Source organism: Spinacia oleracea, chromosome 3 (assembly GCF_020520425.1).
Source record: "Spinacia oleracea cultivar Varoflay chromosome 3, BTI_SOV_V1, whole genome shotgun sequence".
NCBI classification, from domain to species: Eukaryota; Viridiplantae; Streptophyta; class Magnoliopsida; order Caryophyllales; family Amaranthaceae; genus Spinacia; species Spinacia oleracea.
In genome coordinates this window covers 148,701,108-148,719,971 of record NC_079489.1, presented here as the reverse complement: position 1 = coordinate 148,719,971, position 18,864 = coordinate 148,701,108, and the positions used below count along the sequence as shown (strand labels likewise).

The 18,864-nt window shown below is 36.4% G+C and overlaps 1 protein-coding gene across 1 annotated transcript; it reads right to left on the bottom strand.

The window, feature by feature from the left end:
* Positions 1–1,593: 1,593 nt before the first annotated feature.
* On the bottom strand, positions 1,594–13,275 carry LOC110804320 (uncharacterized). Its single transcript, XM_022009892.2, has 3 exons — positions 13,051–13,275; positions 9,247–9,480; positions 1,594–2,137 (listed from the first exon to the last, which is right to left on the bottom strand). Exons 2-3 carry the CDS (start codon positions 9,427–9,429, stop codon positions 1,868–1,870), a joined length of 453 nt encoding a protein of 150 aa, XP_021865584.1. The 5' UTR covers positions 9,430–9,480; positions 13,051–13,275; the 3' UTR covers positions 1,594–1,867.
* Positions 13,276–18,864: the final 5,589 nt, after the last annotated feature.

Below are 18,864 nucleotides of genomic sequence, written 5' to 3'. Positions count from 1 at the left end.
TTTTTGGCCTTTAAGGGCCCGTTCGGTGTCATTTTATGTTTTCAGTTTTGGTTTTCTGTTTTATTAAAACTGTTTAGTTTTTGTTTCAACTTTTTCCAAAAGTGGTACTCTTATCATCTACTTATGCATTTTTTAGACTCTAGTTTCAACTCTTGAATATATACCAACGAGACATTATATTTTTTATTTTTATTTATTTATTTATTTTGTTACATTTTATTATTTTATTATTATTAATTAATACACATATATAAGACAACAATATTTTTATTAACAATATAAATACTAACAGTGATAATAATAGCAATAAATTATTATCAAACTAATAATAATAATAATAATAATAATAATAATAATAATAATAATAGCATCAATTAAATGGTCTTCATCCCATACTGTTTGAACAAAATATACGCTTAAAAGTAAAAATAAAAATCTAAAGTCCAATATCAAACAAATGATAATACGAAATACATTAATGTTCTCAAAGACAACGTTCATTGAGAAGTTTGTCTCTCCCACAATTTTTTTGCCAAACGATCTCGAAACTTGGCCATTCGACGAAGTTCTCTCTGACTAACACTAGGAGTTACTGAAATTATTTTAGGTTCAGTTTATTTCAACTTAAAATATTTAAACTGAAATTATTTGTTCAACTTAGAATATTTAAACTGAAATTATTTGTGTGTTAAATTGTGGGAAAAAATAATTTTTACCACCTATAAAAGTCAAAAAAATAATTTTTACCTAAACATATATCTTATCATCTAAAAAAATAAAACTTGTTTTTCACTCCTTGAAGATAGAAAAATAGATGAAACTGTTATATATGGACACAATAACGGTAATATTTCTGATGGTGGACAGATTCATCTTATAGCCAAAAGATTTCAGAAAAAAAATAGTTTGTTGGCAACTCTAATGGTGGACAGAATCATCTTATACCTTGTTATATGCCACGTCATCTTTTCGAAATACACAATTTACGGCTACAATGGTTGACTGCTTATCAATTATTAATTTTTACTGTACCTTTATTTACGTTTTCAGATATTGTGTATGCTATATTTTCAAGTTAATTGCCTCAACAAAACTAATGTGCCAAACAAGCTAATTTAAAATATGTGCAACAATGGCATAGCTAACAGCTTAACATTTTTAACATTTGCAAGCAAGTCTAATAAAAAGTTAAAAAACTTGTGTTATTTAGTTTTAACTATTGATAAATTTGACTTGTTCTTCAGTTCAGATTGATCTTGGATCTCGGTTTCGATTAATTCAAATTTTACAGTTATTTTCGATTTGTGTACTTCAGTTTCTGTTGAAAATCAATTCAGGTTAATTCGGCTCAGGTAGATTCGGGTGTCAGATCATTTCGGGTTCAATCAATTTCGAATCTGTTTATATTTTGATTCGGGTAAATTTGAATTTCGGTTTTGACTCGGATATTTTGGGTTTCGAGTTGATTTTGGGTCGTCATTTAGGATCAAAATCGGGTAATGAATCGGATCATTCGGATCGGGTCAATTTTACCAGGTCTACTTCCAGGTCATCTGGCTTCACATAATTGAAGGTTTCAACAGTTCACGGCAATTAAGTTCAAAGGGTTTTTAATAGAACCCACAACATCCTAAAATTTTGAGGAAAGGAGATAATTCAGGTATACGATTTATTACAGGACAAGTGAAGTACACTATACATACTCTCTATGTCAAAAAGGTACAAATGTTTAAAACATAAGCAAATGCATTCTGCCAAAAAAAGCAAGAAACGCAAAGGAACATCAGTAGAGAGTTGCATATGCATTCTGCCAAAAAACGCAAGAACGAGCTTCAGTAACAGCAAGTCACACAGGAACCAATGATCCTCAACCATCTTGCTTGTCAGCCTCCTCATCATACTCGTCATCATCATTGTCTTCATCCTTATCCTTATCCTCATCTGAACCGTATATGCTACGCTTATCGAATTTCTTTAGTTCACTTCTTAAATATTCATCATCCATGCTGTCAAGCCCAAACCTTGTGTTTCGATGTTTCACAATGAGCCATCGTAATAGTCGGTCTTCTTTGTTCAAGTAATGAAGCTCCTTGTTTATATTGGGTGTTGCCATCATGGTCATCTGCATTAGTTTTCCCTACAATGAAACAAAATTTTACATGCAAAACTATTAAGCATTGTCTTTGTATATTCCCTGATATAGCACAGCTAGTAAAAATCTGAACATCGTGTGATTTCACAAAGAAAACATATCCAAGCTCCATAACAATCGTGGACAGAAAATTAGCGCATGAAAATACAGTCAAAAACAGTTGGGAGAGACATACCAGAGACAAATACCTCAATTTTGATGAAACAGCAGGGTTGATATAATTTGAACTAGGAAAAGCAAATCACTTGCTAAAGAAGAGCAACACACAAATAAATCACATTAAAAAAAAATCCACCAGCTTAACCAAAAAGACGGAAAAAGGGAAATCCTAGCTAATTGAACTTAATCCATCTTCCAAACAAAGAACTAGAACATCAACAAAATTTCGCCCAAAGATATACCAGGCTTCAACCTCAGTGGGAAGAGAGTGTTTCTGAGTTTAGCATATCCTCACCCCATCCCAAACATTGCTCCCACGTCACAAGGGATGTCCATCATGGTTTACCCAACTTTTATTTATCACACATTTAATATCATTAATAGGACCAGTTCTAGTCTCCTAGATATTGCCTTCGTTCTCTTCACAAAAGCTTCACAAAGCCAATCTCTAGTTGAATCAGAAGGTACAACTGGCCAGCTATCTATTAGTGGATGCAAGGTCCGACTACTGGCCAACCTAGTAAAATCAAAAGGTCTAAGAACTGTAGTATCCAAATGGACTTATGCTACCATGACGATAAGATAAGAAGTCTATAACCTGAAAATGAAGGAACCTAATATCCTTATCTTGACCCCTCTCCCTTTGTTCTTCATCTAACCAAGCCATACATACCCCCATACTAGCTTCTAAAACCTTCGACGGGTTATTCACCTCAACCTAGTTTGACTTCATACATTTCTTCCATGAAATTAACACAACTATTTTACTTATTAAACTCAAATATCAACTACCAAGATACTGAACGTAGCAATCCTGGTTTACAATTATGTCAAACAAAGCAAGCATTGTTTGAAACAGCCCTCAAACTTTTGTTGACCTAATGAGCTTCAGTGATAGGCCCTCTAACAATTTAACGAGTCTAACCTTAGTTGGCCTTATGATGGAGGATATGTACAAACTCAAACATTATGATTCACTTTAAGGTTTTGAATAGCCAAAGAAAGCAATGGTACAAAATTAGTTAACAAACAGATCAATTTGATTAAGTTTCTCAGTTAGACGTAAATTTAAGAAGATAGGGGAATGGATTCGCTAGGGTACTGCTCAAACAAAACCTAGACTAGCTATGTTCAAAGTGCAATACATTTATAAAAAATTAGCCTTTGGGAGATATCCACTAGCCATGCTATAAGTTTGCAACACAAGTATATGACCTACTGAGATGAACTGGCTAATTTGAGCAGAAATTACCGGTAGAAAACTAGAAATTATATTAATTTGCTAGAAAGATGATGAACACAAAATGGGATATAAAAAGTAGTGACTTGAGGCCACCAATCTCTAGGTTTAGTGACTTGAGGTCACCACTCTCCAAAGCCTAAACTTTACCAATTTCTCAACCTGCCTTCTAAACCTAGTGTTCCCTTATTTATAGTCTCTCTACTCTAACCACCTAATTTGTCTTCTAGCACTAATACTACTTGCACTACCCATTATAACCTTTACTATTTAGTTCATTACAATACCGACCCCCTAAACTTCCACCTTGTCCTCAAGGTGGATAATAATCGGCACTCGATTCTCGGCCCCTATAAAGCTGGTCAATGTTATCTTCATAGTAGTGTTGCCATAGCCGTTCAAGCTCTTCCTTGCTGAGTGTTGCAAGCAAACTGATCAAGTTGTCATGGGGAGGTAAAAAACTGTCATGTGATGAAATTAAGGTGAGAGTGGGAATGATTATGCGGGTAGATGATTTTGATATTTGATTGTAAGCTTTTGGGTTGGGCAAATCTGAAAAGAGATTTGGTTTACAAATAAAAGGTTGGGTGGGTTTGTTGTAAATTGGGCTGGGTGAATGATTGAGTTGTGTGGTGGGTAATTCGAGTCTCACAAATTGGGCAGGATTGATGTTGGGTAAGTTGCTTTGGGTTGTGAATTGAGGGTTGGAGTAATGGAGGCTCAGAGCTTGGGAAAGGACATTGGGCCTAAAGCCCTCTGTTTGGCTTTCTTCTATAAAAGAAAATAAGGCTTTTAAATGGCTAAGCCCACTAAGCTTCATTTCTTCACCAAAATTAATTAGGTTAACCTGTAGCTCTTCCCTTCCCTTAGATGCAAGTGGCACTAGCAGCCAGATTTCCCTAGTGTTGTCAGTCATGTTATACTTTGGTCCATTTACCAATTTGCCCTTACTGGCCCCCTCTTCTACAAGTGACTTCCCCTCCCAGCCAATTATTAATCCAACAAGGTTTCTTCCACACAATTTTTCTGGAAATTTGTTTTTGCAAGTCCCACCGCTATTGCCGCTGTGCTCCACCGGAATTCTCACCGGTGAGTAAACATTTATCATTGTCGTCATTCTTGCCAAAAAAAAATCTGGGTCCACCACCGGATCTGCTCGCCCAAGATCCACCGCTTGCAAAACAGAAGCTCTACCGTTCACAAGTCCGTCAGATTCTCCACCAGATTTTCCAGGGAGACCATCCCGACCACCACCAGTAAACCCACTTGCAAAGTCACCGGCCCTCCTACCAGATTTTCCGCCACCAACACCTCCTCGACCGTCCCTGTTGTAACCACTAGTTGTAGCATCAACAATATCGCCCATGACTAGGCCTGGCCCACCACCAGACCCACTGCCACCAGCACCTCCTCTCTCAAACGACCCTCTTCTTCGCTCACCTATTAAAGCAACGGACGCGCCACCAGTTATCCCTCTTAATTCTTTATCTCTGCCGGTGTCAGCCACCACATTCACCACATTTTCTCCTTTATTTTTCTTTAAATCCTCACGATCGGTCTCTTTCGCTTCTACCACCTCCGGATCTACCGCCGCCGCATGTTTCACTTCCTCTCTAAGTGTTTCTCGAAGTTGCTTAAACCCCAATTCAATTGGAACAAAAGCTTCATCAAGTATTCTGGAAATTTCTTTTTGAAGGTTCTGCATACTTCTCTTGTTTACCTCCTCCATTTGGTCTTTGAAATTTTGTGCCGATGGTGGTGGTGATGACCCAAAACGTCGCAATACATGGTCCTTCAGTTCTTGCCAACCATCGAAAGGCAGGAACTTGTGTTCACCTTCGAACCACCGCAACGCTTCATCATCGAGTCCAATAATGGCAGCCTTTAACTTGTCATCTTCATTCAACTGAAAAAAATCGAAAAATCCTCCATTTGAATAATCCAGACATCTGAACCCCTTCCACCAAACACATGAATTTGAAGCTCTTGCCGGATGCGCTCCTCCTCCTTACAATCTGAAATCCCTTGGTTTCTTTTGAGTATGATGAAGGCAAACTCATCTCGAATCCACCTTCGCATCAACTGTGCTGACTGTTTTCCAGCAACTTCCATCTTCTTTTTGTTTTTGTTTTTTTTTTTTTTTTTGTTTTTTTGTTTTTTTTTTTTTTTCCCTCCGAAAATCTGATCAGTTATCCAGCCCAGAACTGTACCGCTCTGATACCAAATGAGATGAACTGGCTAATTTAAGCAGAAATTACTGGTAGAAAACTAGAAATTATATTAATTTGCTAGAAAGATGATGAACACAAAATGGGATATAAAAAGTAGTGACTTGAGGCCACCAATCTCTAGGTTTAGTGACTTGAGGTCACCACTCTCCAAAGCCTAAACTTTACCAATTTCTCAACCTGCCTTCTAAACCTAGTGTTCCCTTATTTATAGTCTCTCCACTCTAACCACCTAATTTGTCTTCTAGCACTAATACTACTTGCACTACCCATTATAACCTTTACTATTTAGTTCATTACACCTACCCGCCTATCAAGCCTTACTTCATTGAGCCTTGAACCTTGAATCTTGCAAAATCATTAATTAAAGATCTGAGCATAATTAATTTTATCTATGAGCTACAAGACACTTCTTTATATGCTTAATGAACTTATTCTGATGATAATACGTACATATCAAGAATCCATATAAATCTATACTAACTGTCAATATGACCTGTCATTAATGGGGTTAGCTGCAAAGTAGGTTGAGCACTTGATAGGCCTAAAAATGAATTTCAGTCCGCTTCATCTTTCCCATTCAACTAAAGGACTTTCATATGCTCGTTAGACCAAATGCATTTGAACTTGTCAAAATAATACTGGACTGTGCATAATTGCAATCCTGAACTGCTGGGCATCAAAATTCTTCAAACTGTGTCTCATGTGTGTTAAATTAAGCTAATTGAAGCATTGAACCTGGATAACAAAGTTTCTATCACATTTGTTTGTTCTTGAGCTGCTAGATTTCTCTCTTCTTTAGTCAAATTGTCAGTTACTTGCATGTTATACATTGCTGGCTATGCATCAAGAATCACATTAATGTGTTTGCTAATGGAGATGCTGAAGAAAGAGAGAAGATATGGTAACATTATGTGAACTTCGTCACATCTGAAATACGAGAACTATAGAATGCATTGACTGGCTTTTAGAAGATCTATAATTAATTTTCTGGCTTTTTTTTGGGCAAGAATCTAGCATAAATATGTTACCTAATGAGAAAGCTAGCGGGAGATTTTAGGGTCTTATAAATAAGCCTAAGGGCTATTAATAGCTACAGATGTGATTAGAATAATGTAATTGAGAGCTTTTGGCTTGAAATCTTGAATTAAGCTTTATCACCACCTGTTGTGACTTGTGTAGATGTTAATGGTTGCAAATAGAAAGAGATCCTTAAACTTGCGAGACTTGAGATCTATTCATCCTATCCACAAAATTAAACAATTACATCTGTTCATCACTAGTACTAAATATTATAATTGAGTCTTTGAAAGTTTAAAAATAAACCTTTGTCACATATTCATTGCTTAGAGTTTGATTCTTATTTAAGTGTCTCTTAAGACGTAAAAATTCTTTAGATGTAAATAAGAACGGAGGAAGTAGGATTCAAGCACAGTATTGTCCGAAACTTCATCTGTCAATCAAGAACTGTCGTACCAAATAGTCAATTCCTACCAAAGTACCAGTAACTCATGGCTCGTGAAGGAAGTATATGAACTACCAACAACAAACGACGTTCCTATGTAAATTCTAGAGACAAAGAAAACAAACTGCAAAAGGTCTTCCCATTCAGGTCCAGTATACACATATACCCTAAATCCTTAACCATGATCACTACCCAGTGTCTCAAATGAGGCTCCCACATTTCCACGTAGGACGAGTGAAGGAGGGGTCAAATGCAGATAACCTTCGTGGTGGTGAGGGGTGGTTGTGTGGAGGTTTCGTGGTGGTGAGGGGTGATTGTGTGGAGGTTTCGTGGTGGTGAGGGGTGGTTGTGTGGAGGTTTCGTCGTGGTGAGGGGTGGTTGCGTGGTGGTTTCATGGTAGTATCGGGTGGGTGTGAGGTGGATGGAGAGGCGGCGGTGCGGCGAGGGAGAAGGTGAGTGGGTGGGGTAAGGTGGATGGGTCGCCGGTGAAGGTGGTTCAGATGGTGGTGGTTGTGTTATAATGTTGGTCAATGGTGGTCAACGATTTTGGTGGTGAGGAAGGAATGGGAATCGAAATACCTGGGGGGGGGGGGGTGGGGTTTCAATGTAGAGGATTTATGGGGTAAGTGAATCAGAAAAAAGGGTAAAGGGAATGACAAAACATGCTTAACAAACAACAACAAAGGGAATCATACTAGTTGATTCCCTTTCCCTTTGATGAAGACCCCCTACCAAACGCCCCCTTACTACCTCAAAAGGGAGGAAAAACAATTTCCTTATCCTTAACTTGAAACCTACAACTGCCGAGTGCCTACAAGTTCACAATCTCCTTATCCTTAAATTCAAGCACAAGAACCAAAAGAATAAAAGAGACCTTCCCAACAAAGTCAAACAGGGAAAGCTGTAAATTAAGGCACTTTTTAAAAAGCTATAGGAAAAATGGCAACACAAAATATCAAATTAATCAGCTAAGCATATGGTTTTGTCTTCAGTATCTTTCAAGGTAATAAACCCAGATTATTGAAAAGCTATCCAAATACACTTGATCTAACTCATGAGGAATATTCCTAAAATGGCAATATTCTGTGGAATAACTTCCACTACCCACATCACTTCCCCTCCCCCCGAAAAACTTCAAAAACGAGGAAAAAAATGTTCATGATGATTAAAAAACAAGCGATAGAAGCGGTTAAACAAAATACAAATTAAGTGCCTAGAATTTTTCCTAACAAGAATGCACATCTTGTCTTCCTTTGATTAAAGAAACAATGTCACTATGCAGTAGCAAAGTGACAATCTTGTTTCCTTTTTCTCCTGGAGATCTGAACTCAGTGGAGAACAATAAGGTTGTGAAGTGCACCCCTCTTTTAATTAACCTTCCCAGTTTGATTCTAATCGCTTCTCCTATTCTCTTTCTTTAACAAATACCCTCCTTTAATATAGTCAAAGAATCCTCATATAGCCGTTATATACTTAACCTTTCATGTGAGAAGTTAGCTCACAGAATAGTATGCAAAGTTAAGGCAATATTCATGAAAGATACTTTCACAGTTTCACCTTCAGGTTTAAGCTTCCTTGATATTCTAACCATATAAATGATTCTGGGTCAATCCTATAGTCCAACAAGAACTGGACAACAGCATGAATGTTTCTTGCCATAATGGCTTCCATGTAGACATTCACTCCTGAAAATTTTGCCTTCAGTTCAATGAGTAATGACAGAAATTTTCTACTCAAAAGAGAAAAGCAACTGTCCCAAACTAATTCATATATTAGCCCCAGGCCCCAAAACGGCAACAAGTAAACAATAAAATGAATAAATCAGTGATCTGAAAGCTGAAAGCTGACAAGTAAGCAGTTATTCTAGCAACAGATAAATAATATAAACATGATTAAAAGCATAAGGCAATGTGATCACTTGACAAACTGATACGTAAAATTATAGTCAAGAGTTTCAGACTGAAATACAAATAGAAATAAAACAGACAGTCCACGTCATTACCTGAAAGTATCTTCCATCAAGCTTCTTAATACCATAACCCAGATGAACAGTTCCAAAAGACTTTATCTCCGTCAGCACACCATTTCGAGCATAAACGTGTTTCCCCACCCTAGCAACCAAGTCCATCAAGGATTCCTGCTTCACGTGGGGTTTCAGTAATAGCACACAGTCATAGAGTGGCATCTTTAATTACTTGATGTAATTATCCTCAGTCACTACTGAAATGCTTGCAATCTGCACAAGTATAAAATAAAAATCCAAATCAATTGCGGTCAAAACAAATGGTATTGAGTATTGAGGAGTTTGTTAATTATCAAAGTCTAAGGCATCAGGTGATAGAATCATTTCCTCATACTCAAGAATTCAAATTATCTTCTCATTAACAAAACCACCACCAGCCTACATTTCCTCATACTCAAGAATTCAAATTAAAAAAAAAAATGATACATCTGTATTCAATCAAACTCATAAATTGCCTGATGCCCTTAAATTATTTCTCTTTTCTACTCTACTTCCTCTTTGAAAAAAAACAAATCAAAAGCAAATTGAAGAAAGGATAACATGATTTTCAACTACAGTTATGAACTGGGTACAGACAAATTAAACATAAAACACCACCAGAACAAGGCCAACAAAATACTCAACAGAATATTATTTAACAACAATTTCATCGCCAGAGACATCATATCAGGCAAAATCCATCATCCCCACATGCGACTAAACCCATTTTTAATCTATAAAAATACAAATAAAATCAATAGAAAATCCACAAAAATCGATTAAAAAAAAACAAAAAAGCAAAGAAAATGTATAAGAGATAGTATACACTGTCTTCGACAACGAGAATAGAAGCGGCAGAGAAGGAGAGGTAGTTGGAACTTGGAAATCCCCCGAATTGAAAATCCACGATGGCAGAGGCGCTGCTGACTGGAGGTGGTGATACAACCAGAAATGGTGGTGGTTTTGCTGGAGGGTTTAAAGAAGAGGGAGGAGATGAAAAGTAGCTTCGGCGTGGTCGTGGGTATGAGGAGACAGAAATTTCATTTGGGGTTTTAGAGCTTCGGCGTCTTCTATGCGAGTGTGTGGTCCTGGTCGCGAGTTCAAATCCTTCCCAGTAACATTTCTCCTGCCTATTTTGTTTCTTTATTTTCTTCTTTTTGTGTCTATTGTTTAATGTTCCTTTTTTATTTATTTTCTTCTTTTTTTATGGAAATTTATTTTCTTCTTCGGAACATGTCATTCATCTATATATCTATAATGGACTAGTTTTAAGCCCGATGCACGGATTTTTATATACGAAGTATACATTTTGGTAGTATACATACAATATATACTTCTGTACTAAAATTACACATACTTTATACTAACAACAATACACCATTGATAAATTAAGTTATACTAAAGAGAGAAATCCAGCAGCTCAAGAACAAAAATGTGATAGAAACTTTGTTATCTGGGTCCAATGCTTCAATTAGCTTAAGTTAACACACAGGAGACACAATTTGAAGAATTTTGATGCCCAGCAGTTCAGGATTGCAATTGAGCACAGTCCAGTATTAATTTGACAAGTTCAAATGCATTTGGTCTAACGAGCATATTAAAGTCCTTTAGTTGAATGGGAAAGATGAAGCAGACTGAAATTCATTTTTAGGCCTATCAAGTGTCCAACCTATTTTGCAGCTAACCCCATTAATAACAGGTCATATTGACAGTTAGTATAGATTTATACGGATTCTTGATCTGTACGTATTATCATCAGAATAAATTCATTAAGCATATAAAGATATGTCTTGTAGCTCATAGCTAAAATTAATTATACTCGGATCTTTAACTAATGATTTTGCAAGATTCCAGATTCAAGGCTCAATGAAGTAAGCCTTGATAGGCGGGTAGGCTCATATACTTGTGTTGCAAACTTATAGCATGGCTAGTGGATATCTCCCAAAGGTTAATTTTTTATAGATGTATTGCACTTTGAACACCCGTGTGATGCACGGTATAAGAATTTTAACTATAGGTGCGAAGTTAAATTAATTTAGAAAAAAAAAAAAAAATAGGTAGATTTTTTAATTCTCCTTTACCTCCGTCTCCCATAATCTCACATTAGGTATAAAAATCAACTAACATCCTATACTATCTCATTTTTTTATTGTGTTACTTGTACCCATTTTGTTACTTGTCTCATTACCCCACTACAAATGCATCTTACGCGTAAAATGTTTCACCTACGTAACAACTTTAAAATTTAAACATAAAGCTCTATAATATGTATATCGAATAACTTTTAAGGATATTGACATAATTTGATATTAAAAAAAATTATGAACCATAAAATTTATGTGTTATGATCAGATACTATCTCATTTTTATTGTGTTGTTCGTACAAAAAATTTATTGTGTTGCTCGTACACATTTTGTTACACGCCCCATCTCAAGTTTACTCTCGTGAAATAAGTTCTAATCAAATCCAATAAGTTTCAATTAGGTCATAGTAAGTTTAATCAAGTCCAAGCCCAATAAGTTTAGATAAGTTCATTTAAAATAAGGTGAAGAGATTGCACGTACCCTACCTCCATTATATATGCTTTGTTCCACGAAAGAAAAGTTGGACATTGCACTTTGTGGGTTGCTTATATGAAGAAATAAATTATATTGGCTAAAATCAAAACCAAATCCACCGCATCACCAAGGAGAATACAATTTTATCTCAACAAATGTTCATCACTCATCGAGCCAATACTTATCCATGGTGGAGAAATACGAATGTCCATTAAGCTTGCTCCATCGATTTTAGCATTCTAATTGTGATTTAAAATATTTATAGGGAGATTTTATTATTTTAATTGTGATTTAAAATATTTATATGGAGATAAGCAATATTAAAAAAATCGATATTAGTGTGATACATGGTTAACGCAATTCTACGAGTGTTCATTTTAAAGTTTATATTTTTATAATTCCAAATAATACAAGAAAAGTATTTTTTTAAAGCATTACAACTTTTATTAATTAATCTAAATAACCAACAGCACAAATAAACTTTTATCATAGCCGAAATTTCTGTCATCAGCAAATCTCTTAATGCCCCCGATGTTCCCGTTCCCGTGACATTGACATTACAACTTTCATTAATTAACTTAGTTCCCGGTGCATTTTTCCTTTTCCTGGTAGAACTTGCCATATTTTAGTACCTGTAATCAACCTACTGTAATAAAAAAAAAAGTTGGAAAATGGAAGGCAAGCTTCTCGTCTTCATTTGAATGAACAATGAGAGTTGGTTTTCGTAATTTTAGAAGATGAAACATTCCAAACAAGATCAATTATGGGATTTGTAGCTTTTTTCCAACTAAAACAGGAGCACCACAAATCACAATAACTAAACTAACCAACTAAAACATGGTCATATAATATGGGAATTGGGAGCAGTACGCCAGCACCACAAGTCTACAGACTACAATAACTAAACTAACATGTAATTGCAATAAAAGACTTGACTGAAATTGCAGACTACTCACTCACTAACTCAGTCACAGTCACAGTCTAACTCACTCACAGTCACACACTAACTCACTTACGCGCAAATTGATCAGGAATGAATCGCATCAAATCAAGTTAGTTAACAACATTAAGTTCGATGAAATTGATTTGGGCGGGACATTTATAAATTAAAATTTTCGATAATACATAAATCAAATTAAAATTTCGAAAATCAAATCAATTAATCAAATGAATGTTGCGAAAGTTTTAACAGAATATCTGAATTGCTCAAATTGAAGAGGTGAAGAACAAGAAGCAAAAATTTACCTTGTATTAGTCGAAAATTTGGTTGGACTCGTTCCTAAAAAAAAGGAGAACTTTGATTCATTTACAGAAGAGAGGGGATGCTTTGATTCGAGCTTCAATTTGATCTTTGCATACGACTATGGTTAGCTTCAATTCGAGCAAAGAAGAGGGGAGAAGTGGAGAAAACGATTCTAGGGCATCGTACAGTGACAGAGAAAGATCGCGTAGTATTTTTTTTTGCTCTGTATTGGGCTTCAAACAGGTTTTGGCTTTCTATTGGGCTTCAAACACGCTTTGCTCAAATTTGGGCTTCATTTCAAAGGTTAAAAGCTGGATCGTATAGAATCGTTGGTAAGATCGCGATTCTATACGATCCTACCGATTTTTTTAAACGATCCCGAACGATTCCACTAACGATCCTAACGCATATACGATTCAGCTACGACTCGGATCATTTTGTAAAATCTGGATCGTAGGATCGATCCTACGATCCGGTTCGCGATTCTAATAACATTGGTTACTATAAATAGAAACATGGTTTTTCAGTAAGTCTTAGAACGTTCGTTGCTTGATCAGGAATACGTTTGCCAAGTGGATGTTTTGTTTCATCATCGAACTTATCGCTTTTAGCCTGAGGCCAAATGTAGGCATCTGCAGATTCATTTGTTGCTCCAAGTAACGCTCACCAGTCTCGGCAAGCTCAGGATGCTCAACAACTACATGTTGAACACGAGCTTCACAAAGAACAGGCCTCTGCCTCATAAAGTTTAAAACCGCAAGAATGGGTTTTACCTTCTCCTTCGGCGTCGAAGTTTTCCTCCTTTGATTCTCCTTCCGAGGAGGACCCCTTCTTCTCAGGAGACTTCCTCTTTCTCTTCCTTTTTTCCTTCTAATGGGGAAAGAAAAGACAATGTCAATATAAAAAATCAGAGGAAGAAAAGAACTTCAAAAAGAAGAACCAAGGCAAGAAAGGGAAAAAAACTCTATTAACTGAACCTCGGGGACAGAGGTATTCAAAATAGCAGGAGACGAAGCAGACAGAATATCGCGTGGGACAGTAGAAACCGCAGGACCCTGAAGGAAAGACAGAGTCAGAACTCTAGTCTCCAACTCAAACACACAAGAGAAAGTTTATGCTCGGATCTACGAAAGGATTACTTATTGGATCCGACGTTGTCACAAGTTCGCGAGGATTGAAGTTTAGAGGAAGTGCCTCATCCGGGTTAGCAAAATCTCAAGGGTCAGCACGCACATCATCTATCCGAGCGAGTGAGTCCTTGGAAAGCTTGTGCTGCTCTAACTTCGGATTCCTGCTGCAAAAGAAATAATTCGGCGTACGACAAAAAAAATCTCGTTAGTCTTGACCTTGTAGCCAAACACCTCGACGTCAATAGTCGTTTTCCCAGTCTCTGCACAGAAAAAGAGACGAAAGAAGTTAGATCCGAGGAAAAATGAAAAGGAGGCAAACACCTCGGCTGAAGCACGATCTCAGCATAAGAAAATCTCACCCTTGTCATAAATCCTGCTGAGACTGTCAACAGCAAGGATGACCTCCTGACAAATATAGTACATGTTCTGGAGCCAGAACTCCGGCTCGGAATGCCTAAGGCCTGCAGTTCTTGCTCGGAACCACTTGAGAAGGTCGGTATAATCAGTTTTGTTGCGATTGGGAGATCCGATCCTTGACATCCCCTTATCAATAGTGACAAACCACTTCGGTGGCCGATAGAAGTAAGGATGCTTCGGATGGGTCGAAACATGAACAAGAAGTTACTGCCCCTTCCACTCCTTATCAGAGGAGAGGTAAGGATATATTGTCGTGTAAGAGGGTTCACCTTTTCTAGCCCTCTTGTTGACGATGTTCCACCATCCGAGCCCAGCATTTTTATTCATCTGAAGCTCATGCAACTCTTGAAAATTCCCAAAGGGACCGGGAAATTCAAATAATCACACACCCAGCGAAAATCGATGATATGACGCATCGATTTAGGCGTCAACTGAGCCAGCGATATGTTGTACTCCACCAGCACGCTAGATAAAAATGGATCCAGCGAAAACCAGAGTCCATAGACGAAGTGATGAGTATACACAACGATAAAACCCCTCGAGGGTGAGTCACCCTCGCATTCTCTTGAAGTGGAAGCTCGCACCAGTACCCTTGGAAGTACTGAATGCCATACAGATTCTCGTCCAACCGATGATACCGGTCAGTGTCCGCGTCTACCAACCAAGACCCATCAACAGCTTTGCCCGACGGGCCGACATTACCAGAAATATCGTGCAGGCACGGCGCGAGCTCCCATTGGGATCTGCCTCCTCGAAAAAACGAGGATAGTAAGAGCGAATAGGTAAGCGACCTGTGACACCTGCCTGTTGGCCCGACTCAGTGCGAGCACTACCCTCAGATCTATCTACAGAAGCACCACGATCTCGAGAGACTTTCCTTGGTCTCTCCAAAGGAACCTCATCCTCATCACTTTCACTAAAAGTTTCAACAACAAACTTTTCTTGCCTCTATCTCTAGCCATGGCCGAAAATCCTAGATCTAGGGTTCAGACGATAGAGGAGAAGAGAAAAATACAGGAAAACAAGAATAAAAATCACCTTTTTCAGAAGTGGAATTCGCCGACGAGCCGAATGATGCAAGTTCCCGAAGAAAATTCTCAACAAGAAACCGAAGATCTAAGAAATTCGAAGAGAAAATTCACTTGAGCTTGAGAGAATTTCAAGAAAGCGATGTGAAATAAAGCTTTAAAGAAATAATTGGGCTGGGTATTTATAGGAAATCAACCTAAAAATCGTCTAACTTCCACCCCATCTCTACACCATATAATCTGCGGAAGTTGAAGCAACAATGACACTTGTCATAAATGCACAAATTCGAAAAGGCATTCTGAAATAAGCGGCGCGACTTTTGGACTTCAAAAATCGTCAAAGATGCATATGGATACCCTTTCATTTAACCTTAAATGAAACGGATCTGGGGGGCATGTTGTTTGGGTACCCAATTGGCTACCAATTGGGCCTGCTGCCCAAAAGCCCACTAGGCTAAACACAATATAAAGCCAACACCCATCAAAGGCCACATGTCCTATTCAATCGGCCATGACCCATTAGTAATAAATGCCCTAGCTGCATTTGTTACACAAACACTATATATATGCCGCCAAAGCGCATATATAAAGGCACGTCCATTTATTGTCTTAACATTTATAATATTCTAGAGAACTCTCTCTAGATCCTAACCAAGTGCTTAATTAGGCATCGGAGGAGCTTTCCTCGGAAACACCCTCGAGGCTAATAACTTTGTCATTGTGCAGGATGTTTGGACTCCACATAATCAATCAAGCAATATCTTCCACACTAACGAAATGACATTCAAATCGAAGCCCATTATTTCATACCCGTAACAAATGGTATTCATGTTTGTCATACACTCATATATGAAGTACATGATAAATTAATGCTCTTCATATTGTTATTCAGTCATACTCCACACAATTACACATATGGATTAAGAACATTCTCAACTCCTCAACTAAGATTCAAAACCTTCCATAAATAGAGTGAACATGTAATTGTTTTTGTTATTTTTTTGGAGTGAACTTGCAATTTGTAAAGTTTAATTTGGAATCCCCAACCACCCTCTCTTTACCGTTGTAACCAATTAAGCAATTACTATGTCTTTCAATTTCTGGAACTTCAAGATTATAATTGCCTTGTTTGGTAAATGATATTTTTATTGCTTTTGTTTAGATAATTAGTAAAATATTATGCTTGGTAAATGGTTTTTCCAGGCACTAAAACAATATGCGTACGTAAACTAGCATAAATATTGCCAAGTTTTTCGGGTTTGTATGGTTCAACTTATTTTATGTGAACTTATATATTTGAAATTGTCTGAACTTATTTTCACAATAACATAAATTATATTCATGTATGTATGAATTTAGTTTCATTACTACGCAACTTACTTTATGAATTTATTTTGCATGGAATAAGTTAAAATATGTAAAAAAAATAATTAAAAATGACCCAAACAAGCTTCTGAATCCACAGAGCTGCAAAGTGTGTATACATGTAACCTGTAGTCTTGTGGTATTTTTATGAACTTATTTTAGGTTAGTCAGCCTACGCCTACGCTAGAGCCACTCTCAAACATTACGTAGCTGATGGACTCAACCTTGTAACACCCAAGTCACAAGGTGAGTTCCCTGCCAGTTTCACCGACTTGTGTTGATTAACGTATTACGGAGTAATTTTGTTATGGTGTTGACCTTGTTTGCCCCACCTAACCTACAAGGGAAACCAGGTCTACTACTACTGAGTGCTAATTAAACTAAGAATACAGAATTGGAAGGGTACGGCGATAGCTAGACATCAATTTTTGGATTTGTAGTTATGAAATACCGCGTCTTGATTTTTGGACCTCTCATTTTTCTCAACTCTTTCTAAACTACTTCTCGTGATAGTTTAATTTTTTTTTCTACTCTAAACCTTTTTCACTATTTTAACTCAAACCAGCTTATAAACATATGAATGATATTCATCTCTATTATAATCCGTTTAAAAGAATTCTTATGAAGTTTGAGATCCATATAAAAAATGTATACTACTGTTATTAAGATTTAAACTAGCTTCCGTTTCCGTTCAAAAAACGGACAATTATATAGTGGTTGTTTAGTTGTCACTTAAACTACTAATTTTATTGAGCCCTTGTGATTTTGGTGGGAATATATGATTTATATATAATTAAAAGTTAAAAAAATAAATTAAATGGTGAATTAATATTGAGTGTTGAAGAGAAAAACGAAGTGAAATTGTAGAAGATGTGATTGAAGTTGTAAAATAATTCGTATAACAAATAGTAAAAAAAAAAAAATTAAAAAAAAAACAAACAAAAGTATTGGTGAAAGATCAAAGATGGGGCCCATGGGGGTGACACATGTCATCCAATCATCTATGATTTTTCTTTTTAAATACTAAAAATACTATAGTAGATTGTTAAAAAAATATATTTAGAGGCCGGTGTTGAAACATTTATGGTATGTGGAATAAAAATAGAGTTCTAAAAATGTTCACACGCATTTCGTGTATAATATTGTATTCCAACTTCGACAGAATTACTCAATTTGTTCACATGGATGATACTTGACTAAATTCTCACCAAATTCCAACTTTGAAGGGACTTAAACCTAAAGAGAAGTATGTACTCTTATCAAATCTTAGCCCTCAAGAATTTTTGAACCATGTTAGACTCTTGTGAGTAGAAGCACCACACAGAAACTTGGTAAGATTAGAACTCTATACTTTAAACATCTAGGCTAGAACAAAGTTTTATCAAATGAGTCAAGTTTTGTTTGCTACTGAATTTTGTTGCTATTTGACACTTGGACATTATGTTATTATGAGTGTATTGATCTTATATTGGTAGATGAGTACATCTATTAACATAATATACAAAGTTCCTCTAATTAAATTTTGTAAATGAAAATGCAATACCCTATTTTTTTTTTTTTTTTTTGATAGGAAATGCAATACCCTATATACTAATGAGAAATAAGATTATAAGTATTTATATTGGTGTTGATATAATTTTCCTAATTTCTTTCCTCCAATATGTTTTTTCTACAGGACAAATACACGTAGATTAGGATAGTCAATATGAATCTTATGACATAAAGTACGGGAGAACTTAGTACTAGCATTTGGTAAATGAAACAATAAAAGTAATGCATACTTGTACAATGCACATGATCCACTTTCAAAATTTTAAAAATAAGTATGAAAACTATTTTAAAAGATTATACAAAGAGTAATGACATTTTAAATATT

Coding starts and splice junctions, on each gene's coding strand:
- LOC110804320 (XM_022009892.2), bottom strand. CDS start 9,429: ATGCCACTCTATGACTGTGTGCTATTACTGAAACCCCACGTGAAGCAG. Junction 2,138..9,246: donor TTGATGGAAGATACTTTCAG/GTAATGACGTGG, acceptor GTTTCATTGTAG/GGAAAACTAATGCAGATGAC.